Here is a 26502-nt window from a genome sequence, read left to right as displayed (position 1 = left end):
TATATGCCCTTAAAACAATGTGAAATGGAAACACTATCTGTTAAGACTTCTTTGCTATCAGATGTACAACCTGAAATAATGCCGATGAAGAGGGATGAAATGAAAAAGAAACTACTATAGTCTCAGACTGAGGCAGTCTCATGACTTAAGGTGTGAAAAGTGGATGTAGGGATGTTTGAGTCTCCCAAAAATTCTTTGACCTATTACCATAAACACATCCTTACCTACAACTCCATTAACAGAAGCTACATTTAAAAACCCCACTGTTGTGATTCAGTCTTTACTCAACATGATGCCAAGTAGTTATAGGACTATTCTACATTTTTTAAAGAATACAATAATAGATCTTTCATTTTGAAAGGAGTGCTAAACAGTTGTATTTAACCCATGGTTAGAGCTATAAGTGGTAGCACAATCCTTCTTGAAGATCTTAAGATATCATCTGAAACGCAACATTTATTAAATAAAACAGTGTAGACCTATGACAATTGTAGATGAAGATATTGACTAGATTTTTTTTATTTTTTATTTTTTATTCCTGGATTTAAAAAGTTCCTTTTTTGGGGGGGGGGGGTTCGTGGTTTTAAGACTATAACATTTGTCCGAAAGACACCCCTTAGAGGTGCTAACAGAAACAATCCCCCAGTTTGAGTCTCCCAAAAATTCTTTGACCTATTACCATAAACACATCCTTACCTAAAACTCCATTAACAGAAGCTACATTTAAAACCCCACTGTTGTGACTCAGTCTTTACTCAACATGATACCAAGTAGTTACAGGACTATTCTACATTTTTTAAAGAATACAATAATAGATCTTTCATTTTGTAAAGAGTGCTAAACAATTGTATTTTAACCCATGGTTAGAGCTATAAGTGGTAGCACCCCCCTTCTTGAAGATCTTAAGATATCATCTGAAACGCAACATTTATTAAATAAAACAGTTTAGACCTATGACAATTGTAGATGAAGATATTGACTAGATTTTTTTTTTTTTATTCCTGGATTTAAAAGTTCCTTTGTTTTGGGGTCGTGGTTTTAAGACTATAACATTTGTCAGAAAGACACCCCTTGGAGGTGCTAACAAAAAACAATCCCCGATTCCTCCATGACCAGGAAGAACATGGCAGTGCATGTCATTGAATCAAAAAGATATAGTTATGACACAATGATAAAATGGTGACCCAAAAACGTTAATCATTTATCAGATAAAAATCTTAAACCTGGAATAAAATAACTCTTAGATGAAACAAGACATAACCATTATCTATCACAAATTTAAAAAGACAACCGTCAGGTTTCAAACTGTGATGTGAGAACACCAGGTGTCATGCCAGCAGGCAGTAAAACATTGTATTACATGATTTTCAATAATCACTACTATCTCAAACACACATACAGGCCTACGTACCAACGGCTCTTCTTAAACATCCGGGGGTTTTGCTGTGTTGTGTTGTTACAACAGGGGGCGAACCTGTAGATAAATTGAAAGCACTTATTCATTATATATTTTAATTAATGCTATGACCCTTATAAATGTAATATGTTCATATTTACATACCGCTTGGTCCATTTAGTTTGTTCATTTCTTCTAAGCCAGGAATATCGGGGTCGTTCAAAGCACCTACTTCATTACATACAACCTGTTTTAAACAAGGCACCAATACCATGACCACATAAACATTTTGTTTTTATTTGTTTCAAAGAGAAAACGAAAATCACATACCGTTAATGAATCTTGCCATTTTAGAAGATTGGGTAGTTTTTCAAAACGACAAAGAGCTGAATGTCTGTTTACCGCAACCGACCGTCTTGACAAACAGGATTCCGTAACGAAAGAACTAACTTTTTCAGCCTTATAAAGACTTACAGGGCCGTGTGTTAAAATAGTTAGGGGGTGACTCCATTAACATATGCAAAAACACACCCCCGGTCATTGTAACCACACACACAAACACAAACTAACAAAGCCCCAAAACTCTTTATCATATTAAATCATCTTAGACCTACGACATCCTCTCAGGCATAAGGAAGTACTTGATTTAAATCAACGCACAGGTGACGGACATTTCAAAGAATTCAAATTTAAAACAATTGGTTCACATAGACACATTGGCGTCTCGCCACTCATTCGGTAATCCATGACACGACTCAGAATACCTTTTTGTTTAGAATTGGATCATTGCCTTAACTCTACGTTACAAATTTCGTTAGAGAACACCCTGTTTAATATGAAAAACACACATCCATGCCGAACGATACCAAACGCCTGTTAAAACGTAACTGACTATTGTTGACATTTTTCTTATTCTATAAAACTTTTGTCTGAATACTTTTGTTATATGTTTAATAACGTTAAAAGAAACAATACAGAGCCATATCCTTGAAGCATATGTATTTTATGCCTTATTGATGATAATCGGAACCACATCGCTTTTAATCATTATCATATAAAATCTTAAACTATTGGTACCATTCACTCTTAGCTGAAACAGTGCATTTAAACGTTAGGACTCCACTCTAACACTCCCCCTGCTTGGTTTTCACACGTTTAATGAGAGATCAATCGTTTGCCTGACCATCAGGATGACAGGCCAACAGATGAAGACAACTACACATTAACACAGCTATAAAATATAAACTAACAAACAAGACTGTCAGATCATAAAAACTAACTTACTTTGATTTACTGATTAATTACTTACTTAGGGGGAAAGTGGGGACACACACACACATTTAGAAGATTTCAAACAACAAGCACCAACTCACTCATTTGCATGATAAAAACGCCAAAGCAAAGGAAACTTAGAGGAAAAACACTTATACTACATTTAGTTTATCTCACTAGTTTACAAATGTCTTTCACTAATATCCTGCAGTAAAAGCTAAACAGGATGAAAACAATCCTTTTTGATAAGGAAGTAGTGAAGGGGGGTGAGGTTGTTAGACCCACTAAAGGAAGGGTTGGGGTCAGAGGATACCCCACAAAATCAACCATAAAACATATCTGTCATCAAGATTGACAGGCCATAAAAGTCTCAGTTTGAGTGACAGGTGTCATAAAATTTGACAGGGGGTCATAAATCAATCAAACTATTTGACACACAGTATATGATACAACTACTAACCACAGGTCAAATATTAAAGGAGACGTTGTTCGAATGGTTTCACTAGTGGTTAAATAAGTCTCTGGTGTCCCCAGAGTGTGTTTGTGAAGTTTTAGCTCAAAAAAACATCACAGATCTTTTAATATACCATGCGCTACATTCCCACTTTTGCATGTGAGGAGAAAAGCGCTGTTTTGGTGTGTGTGTCTCCTTAAATGCAAGAGAGCTGCTAGTCTCCGCCCCTTTTTCAGTTTTCTGAAGTGCAGATACTCAAGACAAACGCATCCCTATTTCTCTAAATCAAATTAACGTTACACAGAACAATCCTGTCGCATGTTTACAGGCCACACACATTGCTTTCTAATAGTGAACGGACAAATGTGTCACAGTGACATTTTATCTACTTTTAAGTTACCGCTGGTCCCTGGGATTTTACTTAAAAAATACAGATACTTATATTGTCTTTATTTGCAGCTTTGCCTCGTTCAGTGTGGATGATCTCCATTGAAAACTAAATTAATCCATCGCTCTCTTGTCTCCCGTGAGTCTGGGAACATTGTTCTGTGCAGCCAACACAACAGTTCGTAAGCTTTGCTACTTTTGCCATGGTGTTGGAACTTCACACATGTGAAAAAAACAATGGCGGCAGCACGATGGGTGGACATGTTCAGAACAAGGGGCGGAAATATTATAATAAGAACGGCTACTTATGTCAGTAAGAGGGCGATTTCTTGAAGTGCTCGTTTTCTAAAAGGCTTGCAGTGATAGGCTCACAAAAAAAAGTTACTGATTTGTCTTTTTTCACATTTTCTGAGTTGGAAGGTGTACTAGATACCAGATTTTAGCATTTAAACGTGGAAAAAGTCTGTTTTTCATGAAATGTCCCGTTTAAACGGTCTATAAAAATTCCTATATGCAATATTAATTATGTAAAATTTCTGAATTCTATAGCCGCCCCCCGGCCAGGCAAATAGTGCAAAACAGTAGGCAAACGGTGGCGAGGAACCCAAAACTCCAATCGCAACACAATTTGAGCAATATATATATACAAGACTGGAGCCGCCTGGCAGAAATGAAGCGAATTTGACGGGCAAATGAATCGAGTAAATTATAATTAAAATAACATAAAAATAACCTTGTCAAACATTAAAAATAAAAGGATTATAATGTAAAATATTATTATTGTGTACACAATGAGAAAAAATACGGCTTTTCCTGTAGATGATCTGATCTGTTTCTCTCTCTGGAGAAGCGTTGATTCTTTGCTTTTGCGAATTCGGCCATGTAAATAGTAAATCTGCCAAGGTGCAAGCGCAACTGGATGTAAAAGGGAATTGGAGATGAGACTCTGATTGGTTTATTGCATATCATGCCCAAAACACATCCATGACTCAATAAGAAAATACACAGTACACTTTTTGACTATGTGCCTGGCAGGCCGACAGTTCTTTCAAGTCGATTCAGACATGACCAAAGTGCACCTAAACCATTCTTTAAAATAGAGCCCAAAGATCTTGAGTTGTTTAACAAACACACAGATATCAAAAACGTTGAATCAAAAGATTTTATTGTGATTTTTACTTGTTGTTAGCTCCCTAAGGGAAAGGAAAAAGACAAAGCACAATTGGATGAGTCCTACCTATATGCAAAAATCAAAAGTTCTTCACATTGCACGAAAAAACTATAAAACATTAAGTCCTGGCTAAACATCGTTTAACCCTATTAGCCTACCACATGCACATCAGTTGAAAATAATTAGACATAAAAAATAAGCGTTGATAAAATTCGTTGAATAAGGTCATTGTATAAAGTGACATTTCACCACTTGACAAACGGATAGCAACTCGTACAGTAAGTAGGACTTTTAAAGGATGTGTTTGAAGCAGGGCTAGTTCACATTCATTTCTCATACTCATGTCGTTCCACAACAGTAAGACTGTTTGATAGTAAGCCGGCATTCTATGTCAGACTGTTGAATAAAGAAAATTTGAAATCAGAGAATTGCAGAATAAAATCGTCACTTTTGTTTTATTTCACAAAAAAAGTATTCTCGACACTTTATAAAATGAAAGATGAACCATTGTGGTAACGTGGTAAAGTTGCTGTCTATAGGGGCTCAGAAGCTATCTTAATTGGTGTTTCAAAGATGAATACGGTCTAATCATTGTGGATCAACTTGACGGTAATTAATGACAGAACTTTTTAAGCACATATTTGGGAACGTCTTGGTTACGTCTGTAACCTCCGTTCCCTGATGGAGGGAACGAGACGTTGTGTCGAGTGCTTTCTTGGAGAAAGATGGGTACATCCCTGACCGGTAACCTTTCACAACGGAGGCCTTAGCTCTCTACTGGCGAGAGGCCGTCCGGATCGGATTTACACCGGATGAGCGCGACTTCCTTAATTAGGGATGCGTTAATTAGCCACTTCCTACCTGGGGGGAGGAATATAGTGGATATAGATATGGTCTCGCCCATGGGGGAGATCACATGGAATGTGCGGACTGAGTAGTTAACCGCGTGTTGGAGGTTCACCTGGGGAAGGTCATGGGTTACCAGGAGTGGGAACCAACTCATGAGGATACATCAGAGGGAACAGCCCTCGGAGGGGGTGTTACAGACGTCCGATAGCACTAGGTCCGGTTAGAGCTACCTGTGATAGTTCATATGTTCATGCAGAGGTGCATCCTGACATCTATCAGGTGTCAGGTTTGGTTCATGGCAATCGAACTGAATGACGCTTACTTTTATGTCTCGATCCCCCTCGACATCGGCCGTTCCTACGGTTCGCGTTTGAGGGGCGGGCATATCAGGACAGAGTCCTCCCTTTCGGTCTGTCCCTGCGGGTACTAAACTATCTCGACGCTGGCTTATCTTGGCACACTCGCGAGATCTGGTGCTCTGGCATCTAGATCGATTGGGATTTCAGGTCAACCGAGAAAAGAGCAAACTCTCCCCAGTGCAGAGCATCCTCTTTCTCGGTATGGAACTAAACTCTGCACCATGACGGCGCAGCTGTCCGCAGCACGCGCTTAGTCAGTGTTGAACTGGAGGCTCCTGGGACACATGGCATTCTCCGCGGGGGTATTACTCCTCGGGTTGATGCACTAGAGACCGTTTCAACACTGGCTACAGAGTCAAGTTCCGAGGACAGCGTGGCACACCGACAGCAGGCGTATGGTGATGTGAGAAGGCTCCGGCCTCTAGTGCAGGGCCAGCACGTGTTGGTCCTCCGGGACAGCACGACAGCCGTAGCATACATCGCCAGGGTGGCGTACGCTCACGGCAGCTAACACAACTTGCCCGACGCCTCCTCCTGTGGAGTTAGCAGGTGATCCGCTCCCTGCGGGCTACACACATCCCAGGCAAACTGAACCAGACAGCCGACACGCTCTCTCGTCAGTATACGCCTTGCGGAGAGTGTCGACTCCACCCCAGGTCCAGCTCATTTGGGTGCTGTTCGGACAGGCACAGATAGACCTCTTTGCCTCCCGCGACACCACCCATTGTCTGCTTTGGTACTCCCTGACCGAGGCCCCCCTCGGCACGGATGCCCTGGCGCTCAGCTGACGGGCGGAAGCACACCTCCCCCCCAGGAGCCTCCTTGCACAGACACTGTGCAAGGTCAGGGAAGAGGAGCACCAAGTGTTATTGGTTACACCGCACTGGTTTAACCACACTTGGCTTCAGAGTTGATGCTCTGGAAAGCGACTCCCCCTGAACCATTCCCTGACAGAGGACCTGCTCTCTCAGGGGAAGGACACGTTCTGGCATCCCAGATCAGACCTCTGGAACCCCCATGTCTGGTCTCTAGACGGGACGAGAAGATCCTGAGATGGCTACTCTCCCTCTATGGCAGAGACCATCACCCAGGCTAGGGCCCCATCTACTAGGCGGTTACACGCCTCCAGACGGTGCCTCTTCTCGTCCTGGTGTCTCTCTCAGTGAGAAAGACCCACTGAGGTGCTCGATCAGGATTGTGTTGTCCTCTTACGAGACTGGAGACTAACATCTCCCCTCCACACTGAAAGTGTATGTAGTCACTATCGCCACTCATCACCACTCAGTTGATGGAAAGTTTCTAGGGCAACATGACCTGGTCACCAGGTTCCTAAGGAGCGCGAGAGGGCAGAATCCACCTCATCTCCGCTCCATACCCTCTTGGACCCTAACGTGGGTCCAAGAGCCCTTCGGAGGTTCTGATCTTCCTCACCTGAGTAAGACGGCCCCCCTGTTGGGGCTCAAGAGGGTAGGGGATCTCCGAGCATTCTCTGTGTCCCCGGATTGCCTTAAATTCGGCCCTGGTAACTCTCACGTTATCCTGAGACCCAGGCCCGGATACGTGCCCAAAGTTCCCACTACTCCCTTTCGGGACCAAGTGGTGAACTTGCAGGCGCTCCCCATCTTGGAGGAAGACCCAACCCCATCCGTGTTGTGTCCTGGACCGCACGCAGAGCTTCAGTAGCTCTGATCAGCTCCTTGTCTGTATTGGAGGACAGCAGAAGGGGAAGGCTGTCTCCAAGCAGAGGCTGGTGCACTGGGTCGTGGATGCTGTTACGACGGTATTCCGATCGCAGAAACTCCCATGCCCACTGAAGGCTTACTCCACCCGGGGTATAGCCTCCTGGGCACTGGCCAGAAGCGCCTCTCCAGCAGACATCTGTAGAGCTGCGGGTTGGGCTTCGCCCAAACACCTTCGCAAGGGTTAACAATCTTCGTGTAAACCCGGTGTCAGCCCACGTCCTGCGGGGCGACATGTAGGACTGGCATCCGGGGGGGCGTATGCCTGTGAAAGCACCTTCCCACCCTCCAAGAGGTTGGGTCAGTGTGCTATCTACCTTTCTTCTTACCCAAACACATGGTTAAGAAACTGGTACCTCTCCAACCTTCCTTCTTACCCAGACATTGGTTAAGAACAGGCATTCCATCCATCACTAAGCAAGCACCCCCTGGGGGTTGGCTGGGCAGAGCAGCCTTCCCCGTTAGGCCGGGACACCATATGACCTATCACAGATAGTTCTAACCGGCCTGGTGCTATCAGACGCAGTAACATCCCCCCGTGGGCTGTTCCGTCTGCTATACCCTCATGACAATGGTTCCCACACATGGTAACCCATGAGCTTCCCGAGGTGGACCTCCACCTCGCGGTTAACTACCCAGTCCGCATGTTCCATGCTTTCTTCTCCAAAGACAAGACCATACTTATATCCACCATATTCCTCCCCAGGGGTAGGAGCTTGCCTCTGCAGCGCTTCTCTGATTAAGAGTAGCGCTCACCCGGTGTAAACCCGAGCCGGACGGCCTCTCGCCAGCAGAGAGCTAAGGCCCTGTCCGTGAAAGGTTACCGGTCAGGGCTGTACCTATCTTTCTCCAAGAAAGCTCTGGGACCCCCCGACCACCACACTGGAAGGTTACAGTTTCACGAAGTTTCGAGCTGACACGCCCAGGCTTGTTACGTCGCTTCGCTGAGATTGTGACGTGATACAGCGTTGTGACGTTTTCCATAGGCAACCCCATCTATCGTTCTCGACACAATGTCTGCACGCCGGTTTCCTTTTATACCGGATATCTGGGGGCGGAGGCCAGTATGCAAATTTCATTCGCCAAATTTCATTGGCCTTTTCTATAGTAGTCAAAGTTGATTGTTCACAAGGGCGAACCCCATCTGTCGTTCTCGACACAACGTCTCGTTCCGTCCATCAGGGAACTGAGGTTACATACGTAACCAAGACGTTCTTTAGTCATGAGCGATGGCTCTGAAGAACAACAGGTAAATGAATGCTGCACTCTGTCTTCCTTTTATACCGGATATCCGGGGGCAAGACCGGCATGCAAATTTCATTGGCCTCTTCTATAGTAGTCAGAGTTGATAGGTTCTCAAGGGCGTCCCAATCTGTCGGCTCGACACAACGTCGAGAGACCGACAGAAAGGGAAGCATATGTTAAACAATAGTGATTGATTGAAAAATTCCAATTAGAAAATGTCATCGGATACATCGTCATTATTGAGAAATGCAACCTTGAATCGTTATTTGAAGAAGGAAGCTTTTGACAAATGTCCATATTTTTGATGGGGTTCATGTGTTCATCTATATATAGAATTTCCAGGGTGTCAATTACAGATACTTAGACAATCTATCTCAAAAGCTCCCTTGTGTATTTTATATAGACCATTTTAGTGAATTGAGTGAAAGTGCAACATTTTTTAACATTAAACTTGAAAACTGCCATTTGCTGATTGTCTATTTGATCTCATTGAGCCAATTTATACCAGGCATACAATAGCTGCATTTAATTTTGGCCCACTTTTGGTGGTTTAGGCAGTACAGGAGGTAAAGCCGTGAGTCTGTAAGAGACATTTGAAGCCCTTTAGGAGATCTGAGTGGGATCCCATGCAGACTCTTACAATCTCATTTAGTGACATCTGTCCAAATACAACAATAGAACAATATCTTGAACTAGTTGCATGCATTTTCAAAAAAAAATACTAAATTACTTGCATGCTCATAAAGTAACATATCTATTCTGACATTGTTTATTACCACAGAAGATAATTTGCCAGAAATGCACAACATTTTTTCAGGATGGATAAACATTAAAAAATTAATGGTTATGCTGCTGATTTTGAAAGTGGTCATTGTAAACATATTCACACTTCCGGAATAAAAGTCGCTGTTATTTTCAATGAAGGTGCATCTGTCATAGTACAAAGATTGTACAGTAGTTTGAAATGTTGAACGTGAGAAAGCCGAAAGCAACACAATTGAATCGGTTAATGCATTCTAAAGGTTACACACTATGCAAGAGGTAAACTATATGTGCTAATACATATATTCCAATGTAAAATGCTAGATAGAATAAAGCTATAAGCCATGCCAAGCAGTGGGTTGCAATACATTTTATAACAGTTAAGGGGTGTTGTAAGACACAAAGTGAAGCGGACTCCCTTAGCTTTTATAATATGCACTTGTAACCCACTGCTTTGTGGCGGCTCATAGACAGGCTCAATTTGCCTGTGTGAATACAGGGTCTTTATGAGGGTCAGTGCTTTCAGAGCACGCTGCACACACAGATCGAAATACAAAATGGGAGTCCTGACACCTCAGCCACCTGACAAAAAAAAAACCCACTCACATTATAGAAGTAACCTAGGCTAACCTTCACACCTCTGTTCGATAACTTACGTACACTGGCTGAGATAAGTAACTCAATTGTTTCTTTCCCTAAGTCCAGAGAAATAACTGTGTAACGGTGTAACTGTTGTGGTATGGTTTACCCAGCTTCACATCACCAAAATAAACAAAACATTTTTGAGGGATGTCTTATGTGGCAGGTTGTGCAACCTTTCAGCTGTTGGTCCAAGATTTGGTGTGATTGGCAGACCAATGAGGTGTAAGCAGCAATCTAAATTGGCAGACAAATGAGGTACAAGCAGCACACTATTTAAGCACACTTATTTGGACAGGCGTAGTGATGTCTAGTTGACCCCGAGGTCTATACCTGCCATTCCCTTTTCGTTCCTGTTGGTGTTCAGTTTGAGTAGAGTGGTGCTGGTGGCATAGGTATTGTGGCAAGTTTATGGTGGAGCTCTATTGCAGTAATTTCAATAAAAGCGGGTGTGTGAGTAATGGTTGGTACATTAAGCTCCAACGTTTGTTGGAGCAACTACATAGTTTCGGGTGTGGTCGTTACTTTGATTGGAAAAACTAAAAACTGCTGTTTTGCATAAGGACAGCTTTACTTCCTCTCCTTTGAACCTTTGCATGTAATGCTTATGGCTCGTTGTTTTGTTGGTCGTGGAGGCCTATTGTTTCAACCTCGTCCCTCCGCACAAATGTTTTCTTTGTTTGTTTTGATTATATTTGAGTTGATTCATTTCCGATATATTGGCTATGTTATGTGATTTGATTCATTCTGTTACATTGGTTATTTTTTTTATTTTTTATTTTTTCCCTGCCAGTGACAGCCGGGAAGGCTAGTTGCTTTCTTTGGGGTGTGTTTCACAGATTGCAGTGTGTTGTGACACAACCCTTTTCACGGTGTGAGTGATTTGGAGTTGATGTTAATGGTGGTAGGTCTAGACTACCTCCCGAGTAGCAGCTAAGCTGGGCCGATGCAAAAATCATATTTATGATCCTGTGATGTGATTCTGAAGGAGACAATTTTATCGATGTTTATGGAATAAACTATGCTTTTGTATTGTTACTCACGTCTAACTGCACATTATTCCATTGCCTTCAATTGGTGTAACGTAGCTGTGTGTCCTTATTGGGAGGATTTCCCTGGCGTCCCCACCAGGGTGGCATAATCGGTTGAAACAAACTGTTGTATATATACGTGAATGCCACATTAAGATTCATCACACTGGCATTCATTACACCTTTTTTTAACACTATAAAGCTATTGAAGTGCTTTGTTTTCTTTTGTCGCATACTTAAAAAAAAAAAAGTTTACGCTGTCATAATGTACCCTTGCTTTTGAGGCCCCTGGGTATGGCCTCTTATCGGGGCCCTGCAATTTAAGAGGGATCGCTGGGTTTTGCCCGGTTTCTTTTCTTGCTATGAGCTGAATTTGAAAAAAAGAGATGTTACTTGGATTCAGACTTTGTGGTGAATATATGACAGCATAAAAGTTATAAAAACAGACAGATCTACATATTGATTTTTCAAATGTAACTATAACAATATTGTTCTTTTAAGCCTTCGGTTTTCACAGGTTGACATGATGGATTGCAAATGTTATCAAACTATTATGTGTAATATACAGTATGTCATGCAAAAAATACTAGTATTATAATCAATTCATTCAAATATTATACATAAAAATGAAGGAATTTAAACCATCACATTCATAGGCTCTGCTAGAAATAATGAACAGGATTATTTTTTTTCTGCAGCTCAATATTCCTGCCCCATCCCTGTCACTAATACTTCTCAGGTGTGGGACATACAATTTTTTAGTACAGCCTAAAGGAAAAATAAGCTTCAATTAAATTCACTTATTTCCACTCTCTATGTTGTTTGTATTGATGTATTTGCAACAAATGAATTGAAAATAGGAGTGAGGTTTACACACTGCACAGCTCTTCACTAGCTGGCCTCCGATACATAGGATCCTGTGGGGGCTGGAGTACATTAGAACTCCTTGGATTATTACTAAAGACTAGATGAAATAGCTTTTTATGACCATATTATAATACAATAATGCAGCAGCGAACCGTGACGTTTGAGTCTTGGCCCTCTGCGCACAGGAAATATATGTTTTAAAATATTATTTGTATGATAGTTTAGGTCATCACAGATGGCCTAGAGGCCCCTGAGGTTATTGGACATCTTACAAAAACAAAAGCTGCAAAACCAGCAGCAATGACCCATAATAAATAGTTTCAAACTACAGGTGAAACATGCATAACACAATCTCATCCTACCTCAAGTGCTGATCCTGAAAGTTATCTTATAGCTGGAAAAACAGGCAAACTAAAGGGAAATTATAAAGGAGAGCGCGAGGGGAAACTGATTAAATAAATGCATCACCTTCATTATTAAAAACATTTACACAAAATGAACTTGTCCTTTAAAATATTTTGGTAAACAGCATGCACTTTAGAATAGCACTTGGTTATTTTGTGTTAAACCACAAATAATTACATTTCTTGTTTGTTTGATGAATGAAATCAGTAAGCGTTCGTTTGTGTATTCAGTTTGTGCCCCCTGGCAACCAACACAAAAACAAGCATTTATGGAAAGTCAATAAGGTGGACTTTTTGCTTTCACTGCATGCAACCTTAAGTTGACATTTAAAAAGTGAGCTTTTGGCAGCATAGCCATACAATTGCTTAACATTTTGTCCACCCCCTCTCTCCTCCCTTAGTGTGTAAACCATTTTAAAGCCTGAAAAATGACATGCACGGTGAATAAGCTCAATCCAGCGAGAAAAATCTCTCAACAGTAATATGTTGAACATGTTTTGAGTCAATAATACAGTATGCCGTTTTTGTATTGCCTTTACCTACTCTTATACTGAACCACAGCTCATCCAACTTTCAGATGCATTACACATAAAAATTAAAAGAGTAACTCATCTCATTACTCTAAGTGTATTTGTAATGCACTGTTCAATCTCGCTTAAAATTTAGATATTTATATATATTTACATATATGCCTTTTTATCCCAAACAATATACATTAAGCGCATCAGCATGTGTGTTTCCTTGCAACTACAAGCAAGATATTACATTGTATTTTAACACAAAGGTTGGGAATTTTTATTCTTGTGTAAGAACATTAAGGACCATTTTGGTAGTAACATTTATTTTGGTGAATTGAAATCAACCATGTCACTCTCTATTAACGGCCAAGATTTGTTTACAATTATTTACCATCTACAGGCCTATATATACAAAATTAGCTATACGCCTCTATAAAGCCATCCTTCTATATATTGACACTTGATGCTGTCATCTCTGCCCTGCAAACTGTGAAACATGGATTCTGCTATTCAAGTGACACTTGAAAACAGGGGAGGCCTGAAGATATGCAGTGTTGCAGATTGAGTATGGTTATGTGGGACCATGTGTGTGTGCAAGTATGCTTGCTTATTTGTATGTGTAAAGGAAAAATAACAAGTCATAGAACAAAGCAGATAGAGCAGAAAGATGTACTGTGCTGTCTCAACAGTGGTGTGTTTGTGTTTTATTCAGTGTGGTTGATGCCTTGAGACATTAGTAAGCTCACAGCTGCAATGCTTTGGACACAGGCGCTTGAAATATCAGGCACCTGGGGACAAGACATATGTCTCATTTGCTGTGTATCAGAATATCAACACAGCCCACCAGCTAGATAAAGAAATTTTCTACTGGAAAAGACGTGTTTTCCAAAGATTTTACTAAGACCCTTATCATGTATAGCAGTGTCCTCTGTGTTGAGAGAGATGGATGACTTTAGTTCATTCTTGTGCCTGTTGGTTCTGGTCCCTCCACACGGACCTGGTCATTAAAGTAAAATGCGGTTTCAAACTGTTTTTTACTATAATGTAGTCTAGACACAACCCCTTACTGGCTGCCCCCTCTCTTTAAATGAGGCTGCAAGCCAATAGCAGAAACTGTCGCTGCTCAATGGAACCTGAGACCAGAATACCAAATTTACTGTTTAATTCAAGTTCTGCCAAAGTGCTGAATGCTTTAGACTACGAGACCATACTAACACTATTACACAATTACACAGGGAATAATTATTTTCGTAAGTTAACAGGAGGAAGACTATTTTTCATTCAAGAAAGCCAAGAGAGTAGGACCTTGTCTGGTCTACAACTAACTGAAAAAAAATCTCTATTCCAAATGTTTTAACAACAGTTATTTTACACCAACCACATCAAATGGGGGGTGCCCTCCCCTGTATTGTTAAAATAAAGACTGTAATTCACAAGAATTGGAAGAGGTACAACTTTTTTGAAACACAGGTTTAACATCTCTTGAAACAATATCAAAGGATTTAAAAATGTTCAGTGGTTGGTCTGTTTAAAAAAGGATTGGGACTTTTTTAAATCAAACAGCATTCATTATTCCATATGCCCTGTACCAGGGCCTCCCTTTGAGCAGTGCAACTGGTGCGACCACACCAGGCCCCGCCCTCTAGGGGGGCCCTGGGGCCAAGGGACATTTAAAAATATTTATACTAATAATATAAAATACAAATCTTGAATTGTTTTTAGTCTTTTTTAAATTATGAGTCTGTCACATGCGCACATGGCTTCCAAAGCTGTGTACAACCATCACAATGATCGCAAGTTTACATTTTGTTTTACAATACATTTATTAGGAAAACCTCTAAAATACGCTTATTTTACTGATGTACTATATAACGTTTTGTGTTATGTTTTGCACACTTTATTTGTTGCAGCCTGCTGGCACTTGTATTCTGAAAGAAGAGAGATTGAGATTGTGTCCCCTCCAAAATGCAATGTATCTAAATGTATACTACTATTGACTTATGGCACTTAAATTGTATTTGCGTATTTGACCAATGAATCACTGCACAAGTTAATATCATATACAAGATTGTATTTTAAGACAGAGAAAAACACCAGCCAGCTAGGGCCCACGTCTTTTAACTCGCATTTGGCCCGCCCCAATGCTTGGGACGGTCCTGCCTGTACATTACCCATTTAAACATTATCTAAAATGATTAAGACGTCAGATTTTACCCTGGAATTTAATGTGACTTCATGCATACACTATTTATATTTATGAGCTCAACCAACTGTACAGAGCATCAAGCAGACATAAACAAGGGCAAATCCATTTATAGCTCACTAGAGGCAGTTAAAAGAGAACTGGCAAAAATCTGATGGATGTCCATTCCTAAATCAGGATGTTCAGAAAATTCAGAAACAGAGAAATGAAGCCTTAAATGTCTATCATAATCTATTATGTAACAAAAAAACTATGGGGAGATTGTAACATTAGAAAAGAGACTCAGATTTCACAATATAGCTTACAGTTTTTCTCAATTGCTAAAACACTAAACCCTATTGTCTGAACCAAATGCTCAGTTGCCTGAACCCACTGATTGAATCAATCACTCTTTTGGCAAAACCATAAGCACTTTTCACCTGTTTAGACACAACTTGCCAACACATTTTCATTGTGATGCACTCGTGCTACATAATGGTGAGCACAGGTGACAAAAGTCAAACACAGTTAAAGCACAGGTGTCACCACTTGAACACAACGACTCAAAATGGACCACACTTGTGGCTAATGATGTGAGGGAACATATACAGTAAGCCAGTTCAGAGAGCACTGGTTTGTGAGGCCTTACAATGGATAGAAATCTGAGAGGAAGAGTTTGTGTGAGAGGAGGTCGAGGAGGTCGAGGTGGTCAGCGAAGACAAAGAACAGTAATATCTGATGAAATCAGAGCTACTGTGATTGACCATGTTCTTGTCCATGGTATGAGCATGAGGGAGGCTGGACAAAGTGTACAACCAAACATCAGTAGATTCACTGTGTCCACCATAATCCGAAGATTTAGAGAAGAGAACAGGTAATAACCTTATTTTGACATTGTAGTACAGTGTGTAAATGTTGACAGCAATTACTGTATGGCATACTATATACTGCACCACAGTATACTGTAAGTAAATATATGTTTCAGTACATCACTGTACCAATGTACTGTTGCATTGTAATGGAGGGTTGGTCAAACTGTTTGTAGGCCTAGTATTCCATGTATATTTTTTGTAACTCCACGTTCTCTTCTGGTAGAATTGAAAGACTGCCACATGGGGGTGGGAGGACAGGTATGTTCTCCCCACACCAAGAGACCCTAATTGTTGATATGGTCCGTAAGAACAATGCCATTAAACTGAGTTAAATTCAGCAGAAGATCATTGAGGACCATGTAAATTTTGAGGGGATCAACAGTGTCGGCCTCTCTACTGTTGATCGTGTCCTCAAGCGCAACAGACTGCGCATGAAACAGCTATACAGAGTGCCCTTTGATCGCAACTCAGACAGAGTCAAAGAGCAAAGACTCCAGTATGTACAGGTTGTATATATCCAGAAACATTCAATGTTAATTACTCTTAGTAGTGATTTACTGTGGTGGCCTAAATCACTTTTTCCGTATCACTTACAAAACTATATCTATTTCTACAGAGGGTTTTTCAACTGGATGCAATGGAAAGACCCCATGAATACATGTACATGGATGAAGCTGGGTTTAATCTCACCAAAAGGAGAAGGAGAGGCCGTAATGTGATTGGCCATCGGGCCATTGTTGGTGTTCCTGGGCAGCGTGGTGGCAATTTTACATTATGTGCTGCCATCAGCAATCATGGGGTTGTCCACCATCATGCCAACCTGGGGCCCTACAACACTCACCAGCTCCTCATTTTCCTCAATCACGTGCGAGATGCTCTGTTAGGGCAGCAGGATGAGCATCCCATCTATGTTGTTGTTTGGGACAATGTGAGTTTTCACAGAGCCCTCCAGGTTAGAGAGTGGTTCAATATCAACCAAGGTTTTATCAATCTTTGCCTTCCACCGTACTCCCCTTTCCTAAACCCCATTGAGGAATTCTTCTCCTCATGGCGGTGGAAGGTATATGAATGACAACCTTACACCAGGGTAAATCTCCTGCGAGCCATGGGACTTGCCTGTGGTGACATAGGTGTGGCGGCATGCCAAGCCTGGATACGGCATGCCAGGGGGTTTTCCCCCCGTTGCCTGGCCAGACAAAATGTTGCCTGTGATGTGGATGAAGTCCTGTGGCCTGACCCAGTACGGAGACATGATGGTGTGGCTGAGTAATGCACTTATTAGTATATTTTTGTACTTTATTTTTACATGTGCTAACTGTACACAAGTGTCAAACGCATAAGATTTCTGTTTGTTTTTACAAGTGCTATGTGTAAATGCACAATATTTCTGTTTTGTCTTTTTGTACAAGTACTAAATGGACAGGTTTTTTGTTTTGCAACATGCATTTAGCCTACAGTGAACAATAAACATTTATTTCTCTAGCTTCATGACCTGAGCATTGTGTTTTCTATTTTCCTATGTAGTGTTTAGTGACTGTTCCGTAGTGTTTTTAATTTTGATTGACTCAGGGCACAATTTGACAACATAGTTCAGTTTTGAGCACTGTAAATGACTCTGTTTTTACTTGTGATTCCTTTTATCCTTTGTGTAAGTTTCGGGACTTTTATTTTGACAGCTACCTGTATAAAGACGCTTCATACTTCCGTTGTCACAAGAAATGTTTGTGCATGGTTCACAAGGAATGTAGACTGCAGTGTGGATTTTCTTCCCTATTTATTATTGTGTGTTTCTCACTGAAAAGGTTATAAGGTAAATCGTGTGTTTTTATATTATCTTAAATGCAACGGAGGTTAAGTGTCTTATCGTCTTATGTTGATTGCAATATTGTCTAGCTGTTGATAATGTGCTTATGGATGTTCTTTGTTTGCTTTGTGTCTTTAGCTCTTACGGTGTTTTTAAGAATGTCAACGTATTAAACTTTTTGGAAACATCAGTTAACGAGTATTGACCATCAATTCAGTGGGGCATCTACAAGCACAGATTGAACTGTTTTGAGGGGAAAGTTTGGCTTTGCAAGAATAGTCTGAGGTTTTGTGAATGTAGCTTGAAAATTGGGTTTTGTGTTCACAGTTTAGAGAAAAGGAGAGCAGCTTTCAAGAAATGTGTCTTCGCAGTCGAGAAAAACTGTAATAATATTTTTAATCATTGTCTTGTCATTGGTATCATATGCAGGCTACTTGTCATGATTCTGCCGCATTATGTCATGTTTCTCTTGATCTAGTGGCAGGATCATGACAGAGCCTCGTGTTTTGTGTGGATAGAGGCAAATTATTTGCCCTTATTGCCTTCCATATACTCTCTCCGGTCTCGTCTTTGTCCCCTCCCCGTTTCCTCATTGTTGCTTGTTATTGATTTCATGCCCTACACATGTTCCCTCTTGATTTGATCCCTTATTTAATGCCTCTGTGTTTTCTGTCTTGTGCTGGTTCATTTCGATTCATGTGGCGAGTTCCTGTCTTTAGTCAGTGTAGTCTAGTCCAGTTATTTGTATTTAATGTTAATGTTTACCTTTAGTCTTGTCCAGTGTAGTCTTGTTCCTGTCTATCTGCCATGATTAACCTTGTTCTTTGTATCTTACCCTCGTGGGTTTTGAATTTGTCATTTATTATTAAAAAGTCTGTGTTAATAATCCCTTACCCGCTGTCTGCTCCTGGGTCCTCAGTTCCTTTCTCACTCGAACGTGACACTACTGACTGGAGAAAAATAACTTGAATGTTGAGATCTATAAGCTTTTGTAAATATAAGATATAGATGAACATAGACTTTCATTGAGAGTTAACTGCTTGTCCATGGTACCAGCACAAATGGCTATGTTGACAACATCAGTACTGATACTATTCTTTCTGCATTACACTGTATGGTTCAAAACAGCCATGAACCAGAAGTGGTGATCATCTCTACTTCAGTATTCAGACGTATGTCCGAATGAAATGGAATAGCGAATGAGAAAAATGGTGGCCGTGGACTATGTTTTCTCTTACAAATTTATTGTATAAAAACAGGAGTTCAATTTTCAAAATGGAAATGCAGCAGACTGACAGTTGGAGGGGAGGAGTTACTGAATGTTCTGCCCAACTGATCAGAGAAGGACTGCCATTATTTTAAACTTTTTGAAATTGAAATGATTCACGTGGATAGATTCTTAATAACAACACTGCAATATTAAATATATATATTTATTTCATGCAGACTTTAAATACTATCCAAATATGAGCTTTCCTGTAGCTCAGTGGTAAGAGCATTGCGTTAATAACGCAAGGTTGTGGGTTCAATCCCAGGGTATTGCAATTACCAATGTATAAATGTACAGGATAATGCAATGTAAAGCGTCTGCCAAATGCCTAAATGTAAATGCAAATAACATACATTACTCCAAAATGTGCAGGAAACACAGTAAAGCAAATGATACATAATATGATTAACTTGACCTTCTATTTTCCAAAATGTCAACTTTCAACATTTTTGTGGTTTATTTCTTTCTATTCAAACTCTCAAAAGGTAGAACATATTTCTTACAATATCATTTTATTCCAATCTCGAAACTAGAAACCACTCACAAAAAACATGATTAGCACATGGGACAATAATGTACCATGCTGCTGTTTGAAACATTATTTGTGGAAAAACTATAACCCAAAAAAATAACCCATATAATGTTTCCTCAGTGGGTGAAATCCCGTCAGCCCTGCTTTAAAATAACCTGTCCATGTTAACACCATTAGTCTACATGGCTAAACTAATGCACCTACTGTACAACCCTACTTAACATTGAAGAGTTTAAGACCCCTCCCCCATCCCAACAAAACCCTGAGGAAAATAACCCTATCAGTTCCCATGCCACCACTATTAAGTTTGACTTCTCTATCTAGTCAATATGCTATGCCTCAAATGCTGCGGTTATCTTCATTCTGAACATCCCACAATCACAGCATCCTACAATCAATTTCCTTAGGGGTTGCTTTGAATCCTCTATATCCCTCCTCTGCAATACATTATCAGTAATACAATAAAATAAATAAGCTAACATTGCCTTACTCAGTGCTATGCTGGTCTTGTTTCCTCAGCTTCCGGGCAAAAACAATCCCCACCGGTAAATTGTTTAAAATGTAATTCAACCTAGTTTTCAAACAAAAGGAGCTTTCGGGCCTAGGCCATCTTTCACCTTTCATGCATAATGTGCAAGAGTCTGTCTGTCATGCATATGTCTGTCTTTTGTGTTTTCACCTATTTTTGTTTGTACAGGTATATGACTTTAGTTGTTTTACTTGTAGTCAATGTGTCTTATGTACAGCTGCTTTGTATCAATGAAAATTGTAAAAAGCGATATATAAATAAAGCTGAGTTGAGAAGAGAACTAAGCCAGAGTTGTAACTGCGAGCAATACTCCAATCTGCAAAAGGCTTATTTAAACATTTGTGTTGAGTTTGTGTCTGTGGGACATGTATTTCTTTTTTTTTCTTTTGTATTCAACCGCAGACATAAAAAATTTCACCCATATTCATAGTCTTCCGGCAGCTCAGTGGTTAGAGCATGGCGTTAGCAACGCCACGGCCCTGGGTTTGATCCCATGGGATTGCACATACAGTATTGTTCAAAATAATAGCAGTACAATGTGACTAACCAGAATATTCAAGGTTTTTAGTATATTTTTTATTGCTACGTGGCAAACAAGTTACCAGTAGGTTCAGTAGATTCTCAGAAAACAAACAAGACCCAGCATTCATGATATGCACGCTCTTAAGGCTGTGCAATTGGGCAATTAGTTGAAAGGGGTGTGTTCAAAAAAATAGCAGTGTCTACCTTTGACTGTACAAACTCAAAACTATTTTGTACAAACATTTTTTTTCTTCTGGGATTTAGCAATCCTGTGAATCACTTAACTAATATTTAGTTGTATGACCACAGTTTTTTAAAACTGCTTGACATCTGTGTGGCATGGAGTCAACCAACTTGTGGCACCTCTCAGCTGTTATTCCACTCCATGATTCTTTAACAACATTCCACAATTCATTCACATTTCTTGGTTTTGCTTCAGAAACAGCATTTTTGATATCACCCCACAAGTTCTCAATTGGATTAAGGTCTGGAGATTGGGCTGGCCACTCCATAACATTAATTTTGTTGGTTTGGAACCAAGACTTTGCCCGTTTACTAGTGTGTTTTGGGTCATTGTCTTGTTGAAACAACCATTTCAAGGGCATGTCCTCTTCAGCATAGGGCAACATGACCTCTTCAAGTATTTTAACATATGCAAACTGATCCATGATCCCTGGTATGTGATAAATAGGCCCAACACCATAGTAGGAGAAACATGCCCATATCATGATGCTTGCACCTCCATGCTTCACTGTCTTCACTGTGTACTGTGGCTTGAATTCAGAGTTTGGGGGTCGTCTCACAAACTGCCTGTGGCCCTTGGACCCAAAAAGAACAATTTTACTCTCATCAGTCCACAAAATGTTCCTCCATTTCTCTTTAGGCCAGTTGATGTGTTCTTTGGCAAATTGTAACCTCTTCTGCACATGCCTTTTTTTTAACAGAGGGACTTTGCGGGGGATTCTTGAAAATAGATTAGCTTCACACAGACGTCTTCTAACTGTCACAGTACTTACAGGTAACTCCAGACTGTCTTTGATCATCCTGGAGGTGATCATTGGCTGAGCCTTTGCCATTCTGGTTATTCTTCTATCCATTTTGATGGTTGTCTTCCGTTTTCTTCCACGTCTCTCTGGTTTTGCTCTCCATTTTAAGGCATTGGAGATCATTTTAGCTGAACAGCCTATCATTTTTTGCACCTCTTTATAGGTTTTCCCATCTCCAATCAACTTTTTAATCAAAGTACGCTGTTCTTCTGAACAATGTCTTGAACGACCCATTTTCCTCAGCTTTCAAATGCATGTTCAACAAGTGTTGGCTTCATCCTTAAATAGGGGCCACCTGATTCACACCTGTTTCTTCACAAAATTGATGACCTCAGTGATTGAATGCCACACTGCTATTTTTTTGAACACACCCCTTTCAACTAATTCAACTAATTGCCCAATTGCACAGCCTTAAGAGCGTGCATATCATGAATGCTGGGTCTCATTTGTTTTCTGAGAATCTACTGAACCTACTGGTAACTTGTTTGCCACGTAGCAATAAAAAATATACTAAAAACCTTGATTATTCTGGTTAGTCACATTGTACTGCTATTATTTTGAACAATACTGTACTTAGATGCAGATGTATAGTATAATGCAATGTAAGTCATTTTGGATAAAAGCGACAGACAAATGCATAAATATCAATGGCCTATTTACAACAAAACAATAGCTCCTCTTTCATTAATGTAAACACTTATTACTCATATATGATATATATGTTGCCAGTTGTTGGGAAAAGGTACATATCTGTAAAGTATTTTGACATGCATTTAGGGTTAGTTTTTATTGCTGTATTGATTTGAAAAATTAAGAATACTCCACTAGAACTGTGAAGATGGGCTGAGTAACATGAACACCACACAAAAGTTAAACAAAATCGGAGATTGCAAGAAAACCAATTTAAACTAAGACTGACAGATCTGTGTTCTGCCCAAACCTTCAAACTTTTGTGTGATTCTAAACAAATCATGACATATTCATCTGTCAGCACTACTTGTCAGCTTACTAGCCTTGTTGATTGTCTTACCAGCAGCCATGAGTGAGTCACTGCTCTGAAAATAAAATATCAAAAAAATGTATACAACATGATAAAGCTGGCAGTGTTTACAACAGATGCCACACATAAACCACTCCAAAATGCTGCTTGATATCACTGATTACATTTGACTTTAAAATTCCTGGTTAATTAGAATTTACAATACATCGAATGACAATCTTGTTTTCACGTTTGCAGTGTTGTGCTTTCACTGTAAGAAGGAATCAAACTATGTTTTTGCAACCAGGTTCTATTTTAGCAAAGAAACTCTCAACATTAAGCAAAACATATTCACCATGGCTATGTTACCAATTGAAAACAATGCCTTGCCACCATGGATATAGAGACATCTTGTTCATATTAGTTTGTAAATTTGCCTGTAACTGATCCTACTAACCCTGAGAGTGTTCCAGCATTAAGTAATACTAAGAATACAGAATCATGGATCCAATCTCATAAAGTATTGTATTGTAAATGAGGATGCAACACACGACCAGTTGAGATTTGATATCGCTTTCAACAATGTGAGGCTAGGGCTGGACAATAATTCAATAACAATTACTATCGGGATAAAATTAATTTCGATAACGATGATCTGTTTTTTAAACAGATTTTCGATATTTCAATATAATGTTACATAACACGTCCGGGTCTGAGCCCTCACTCTGCTCTGCGGCAGTGGCTACTGGTATTATGGAGCACCACTCCATCTTGCCTCAGTATAAATCTCTAGTTTAAGCCCGTATTCACATTTAATTTCTTTTTTGAGAAGAAAAAGCTGACTAACTTGCTTTTAAGTAAAAAAAACCTGCTGGCAGCGTTTGGTAACAAACAGCAGCCGGACATCATGACTTAGTCGTCGGCATCTGCGAACGAAGGCATTCCAGAGAAAAAGATAGGCAGCGTAACGGAAGTCTATTTGAATTATAAACAGAGAGCATTTTTGCAATAACTAATAACATATTTAAAAACTACAATACCAATTTCTCGCTAGAAATGCAATCAAAAGTTGTTGAAAGTGAAAATTAAACTTATATTTATACAAAACTATGCTCCAATGGGCGTTTCGGCCCGCCATTGAATTTTTTCGAACTTCAATCTTGCATTTTACTTTTTGTAATAGTACTTCTATTACCTTACTGACACTCAAGGACACCGTACAGCAAACAGTGAACAATAACAACAATCATCATTAAAAGCAATTAATACAGGCTAAATACAAGCATAACACAATCACACAATCACACAAAACTAATACAAAATTACAAAAAAGCCTCCCTAAAAAGTATGTTTTAAGACAAGATTTAAAAACACAGAGATTTTCGCTACTTTTATGGAGCTGCGGTTACGAATTCCGGAGGTAAGGAGCTGCATGACTGAAAGCTTGAGAACCCATAGTAGAGCAAGTTCAAGGAGGAACAAGATTAATTGCAGCAGATGATCTGAGAATGCGAGTTGAAGAGTAGTTGCAGAGGAGTTTTGCTAAGTAGGGAGGAGCCATAATTAAGTGCTTTATAAACAGGAGAAGGATTTTAAAGTTAATTTGATATTAATTTGACAAAATATAGATTCCTATCATCCACATCCAACATCCTCAACACTTTTTATTGAGGACAACAATTTTAATATCCAGTGATAAATATTGATGCATTGTAAATTCCATAATATCAGCCAAAATGGGTAATAAGGCTTGATTTTGTGGTGCTACTTAAACAATATTTACGATAAAAACCTTAAGAAAATATATAAAAAGATGATTATTCTGCTATACATGTACACAAAGAGATGAATGTTATCTCCAATCGGTAAACAGCAAAAACAGCCTGTTCCTCACTGCTCCCGCGGTCTGATTTAATGAGAGTATGGGTTTGCTTCCTATTATGTTTGGAACTACAATCAACGCGGATGCAGTAGTTGAGTGTTGTCTGAGGCATTATTCATTTTCCAGTGATGGAAACATGTAGCCCAGAAGTACAGGGTCTCAAACCCTATAACATTTTTCATGTAGTAATGATAATGGTGTTTTCAAGATTGGGACTATAACTGTAAACAGAAATGTCCGCCTCCTGGTATATTAAAACAGTGTCCAGTGTAGAGTGGTATGTGCGAGAGACTGAAGCAGATATAAATCTTTTTTTGTTATTGTGGTTGATTTATTATTTAGGCGAGGTTTGTTTGCAAATATCTTATTGTTTATAATGTAATGGACCTTCTCTGCCAGGAAGGTAACAGAGCGCTAGAAGAAAATATGATACACCCTGTGTCAAAATGTGATTAATTACCATAATTTATTACCCCCTGCCAGGTTTATGATAATGACCTTTGACTGTACATCCTGTGTACATTTATGAACCTTTTGTTGTTGTTCAAGAAAAAAAATGTATAATGTCCAGATCAGGCTGCCTCACACCCCCCTTCTTTGAAGAAGAGATAAGGAATTGGTTTGAGAATGCTTGGTCTCTGACCTCCTGTGAATGAAGGCAATAAAAAGTTAAAGAAAATTAAAAGCACTGCTGTTGATATTTTTCAGATCTAGTTGTTTCACATACCACCCCCCGATCATACTAGGGTATTTAAACAATGTTAAGAAAAGCTGTATTTTTAAAGTCCCCACTTTACCAGTACAACGGCTGCTTTGACAAAGCTCCGTGAATATGTCTATCCGATTACACAGTCTGAGCATCACATGCACTATGACTTGATATTTTTGTTTCAGTGGAAAGATGTCCGTTGGCTGGATTTTCGTTGTTGCATCGAAAAATATAAACACAGTCAACCGGTGACTTTTTACTATGGTCCCCGACCACACGATACTAGAGTTGAACCGGATACTCGGCTGAAACGAGTTTCTGGTACGGATTAAGCACTTTTGCCGAGTACGAGTATCATACGAGTAATACGAGTCAATATCTGTGCTCGGATTGAATAATAATCCTCATTGGGTAGCTGACTGTGTCTGCGTTCTGTGATAGGCTAGTCACAGCGCCCCTCCCCTACACACATACAGATGTATTGTGTTGCTGACTGTATCCGCAGCTCTCTCTCTCTGTCTCTCCCTCAGTCACTCAGGTAACGTTTAGGTCTCTTCAGCTTCAGGTTTGTTTTTTACTTCGGTTTGTAGTACTTACTTATTAACCAGTAGAGTTTTGATAAACGTGGGGTTTGTTCAGACGTGGTGCATGGTAGAATGCATGTCTGCCTGTCAGAGTTTTTTTTTCTTTTTTAAACAGTCAGGTGGCTCTAACCAGTTTTTTTTACTTCACGCAAACTCTTGTTCATTACATTTTACTTCATAATTGCCATCGCATGTGTTGTACTCATTGTTGCAAAACTTGTTCTGTATATAGTTTGTTTGTTATCGTGATCAAAACCATTGATCTGAAGCTCAATGCTGACGCTGTCATGTAAATATTTTTCTAATCAGCAATAAATATAACAATTTCTGATCAACCCATATCAATTGCATGCTTAAAACATACAGTTAAAGCCCCGGCTATCTCAAGACAACCCGATCAAATTTCTGTGTTAAATCCCGCCCACTTCCGAGGTAGGCCCCGCCCAGTCCGAGTACAGATACAGATAATTCATATGGTTAACAGATACAGATACAGAT

The 26502-nt window shown here is 39.8% G+C and overlaps 2 protein-coding genes across 2 annotated transcripts in view; both read right to left on the bottom strand.

Annotated features, from left to right (window-relative positions):
• Positions 1–17399, bottom strand: part of LOC130436751 (sterile alpha motif domain-containing protein 3-like) — a 40043-nt gene extending 22644 nt beyond the window's left edge. Inside the window, exon 1 of the mRNA XM_056767695.1 lies at positions 17224–17399. Within this exon, the coding sequence (XP_056623673.1) occupies positions 17224–17399 (176 nt within the window). The remainder of the gene's footprint in view (positions 1–17223) is intronic.
• LOC130436676 (leucine-rich repeat and fibronectin type-III domain-containing protein 2) overlaps positions 1–26502 on the bottom strand; it is a 229961-nt gene that overhangs the window by 69693 nt on the left and 133766 nt on the right. The gene's annotated exons all lie outside the window — the stretch shown is intronic.

The sequence above is a fragment of the Triplophysa dalaica genome, chromosome 15, assembly GCF_015846415.1.
Source record: "Triplophysa dalaica isolate WHDGS20190420 chromosome 15, ASM1584641v1, whole genome shotgun sequence".
NCBI classification, from domain to species: domain Eukaryota; kingdom Metazoa; phylum Chordata; class Actinopteri; order Cypriniformes; family Nemacheilidae; genus Triplophysa; species Triplophysa dalaica.
The sequence above is the reverse complement of the archived record's forward strand: the minus strand, read 5'-3'. Positions and strand labels throughout refer to the sequence as shown.